Raw genomic sequence first — 2140 nt, forward strand, 5'->3', positions numbered from 1 at the left:
TGGACGATATTCCAGGTCGGAAATCGCATCCTCGTTGAATCGACAAACTCGAATCTCAAATTCGGCATCCTCATTTGCTCGATCGCGTTCTCCTGGCCGTGGCGTAAGGGATCCGTTGCTTCTTAATGAACGTGCAGATTTTACTGACATTCCTGGCGTAAAGATGCTATCAATGGCTCCTGGCTGGCCCTCAACGCCAAGACTGCCGGTGAGCGGTCGATCACAATGGCACTTCACATCATGGCTGCAAACTGTTCCGGAATTATCGGCAAGCAGCTGTTCCGCTCCGAGGATGCCCCTCTTTACAAAACTGGATTCTCAGTGATTACGGGCCTGTCTGCCGCGGCTCTTGTTCTGTCGATTGTGGCCAACGTCCAGTATTACTTCTTGAATGACCGACAATTGCGCAAAACCGGACTCAAGTTCATGTACTAAGAACATCAGTCCAGACGAGAATGCAGACCCTGGTTCACGGTCCATGGTCCATCTGTTAGCAGGGCTCTTGAGAGTTCGATAGAAAGAATCTGGCATATTGAACTACCGAGGTAGACAAGTGTTATGGCCACCTAGCAGTAGTACTACTTTAATCGTCGACTTTTCCAAGCTCGGCTTCCAAAGCGTCAGCCATCTGGCCGAGAGTGTCGTACTTCCAATCCCAGATCTCCTGATCTCTGTTGCCCATGACGGCACCTGGACGGATGATCCATGATGACTTGATGCCTATCTCCTTTGCCGGATGATGGTCGTGAAATTGGCTCTGTGCAGTCTGAATAACATGTTCTTTGTCCACCCCAAACCTTTCTTTGACTTCCCGGAGCATATGTACGAAATTTTGCAGGTTCGGCTTGTAACTACCAACATCCTGAGCGGTGATGATAAGGTCGAAAGGCACGCCCTGAAGTGGTCCCTCATTTGACCCCTTGAACGATTCGCGGTCAACATTGGACAAGACAACGAGCTTGTAGTGGGACGAGAGCCGTCGCAGGGCGTCAACAGTATCAGGGAAAGCGGGCCAAGAGCTGACGGAGTTGCCGAAAGCTTCGCTCTCGGCCGCAGTCGGGGCTGCAAGCCCAAGCTTGGTCGCAATCTGGGGATGAATTGTGGCAAGCAGTTGAGCATACTTCAGCTCCGGTGTCTTGACTTGCTGGGCAGCCTCGCATTCATGGAATGCATTGAGGAGATGCGATCGAGAGATTGAAGCGGAGTTATCGTCTAGGAGAGGCTGAAGAGCGGTGAGCGCACCTTGCTCCCAGTCAATAAGCGTGCCATAGACGTCAAACGCAAGTAATTTGTAGTCGGAGATCTTCGACATGACGCTGGAACGAGTTAATGTTGCTGATGATGGTCGTAAAAGTAAATGGGTTCTCCAGCTTTGGTGCAAGTCCAAGAACACCCGAGTGCTTGAGTATTTGGACTTATATATTGATTCGTCAACGTTCGAAGGGCCAATGCTCGTGATGGCTCAGTTGATTCGAAGATTCGAGACTCTTGTTGAAGGCATATCGACAGCGCGCCCTTTCCCCGCAACTAATGTCATTCTTTACCCCTCACAGCGGAGGTGCGGCCGTGTGGGTCCTGACCCGGGCCGGCGCCTGGTTCAGAAGCCGGTATATTGCCGGTCAAACCCGCATGTCGACCGACAATAAACTGGCATAGATGATCTACAAACCGTTGTCCATATCATTAGGACCGCCTCCAATGGTCCATTGGGGGGTTGAGCGGGGGGGGGGGGGCATTCGGTTTTCGATCGATCCAACGCTTGTCGCACGTTCATACTTTGCGTAGATTTGACCTCATTTGGATTTTCCAGCCATATCTCACGCGTGTTGAAGCCAATGTAATCGATTCCAAGTCTATTAACCACCCACAACGCAGGAATTAGAGCCACGCCCCAAACAGCGAAGTTGATGTCACCGGCAACCGCAAGCTACAAGAACGTCAGTAGAGTCACTTTTTTTCAAGCCAGGGCAATCACACGAGTGGGGTCGAGCTGATGCCGGAAGAGATGCATTGCCCTCCACCTTCCAGGGCTTTGACGTGGCTTATGGGGCATGTGAAATCAGCAGGCTCCGTTGCTAAATGCCCAAAAGCCAGGAGCCGTTGTTATACGTTATAGCCCAATTCACTTGCCAGATGACAT

The 2140-nt window shown here is 51.3% G+C and overlaps 1 protein-coding gene across 1 annotated transcript; it reads right to left on the minus strand.

The window, feature by feature from the left end:
* Positions 1–583: 583 nt before the first annotated feature.
* On the minus strand, positions 584–1312 carry VDBG_02716 (haloacid dehalogenase; the record flags this gene model as incomplete). The annotated part of the gene is made up of 1 exon (XM_003006531.1): positions 584–1312. The coding sequence occupies one exon, from the start codon at positions 1310–1312 to the stop codon at positions 584–586; it is 729 nt and encodes a 242-aa protein (XP_003006577.1).
* Positions 1313–2140: the final 828 nt, after the last annotated feature.

Source organism: Verticillium alfalfae, genomic scaffold (genome assembly GCF_000150825.1).
Source record: "Verticillium alfalfae VaMs.102 supercont1.3 genomic scaffold, whole genome shotgun sequence".
NCBI classification, from domain to species: domain Eukaryota; kingdom Fungi; phylum Ascomycota; class Sordariomycetes; order Glomerellales; family Plectosphaerellaceae; genus Verticillium; species Verticillium alfalfae.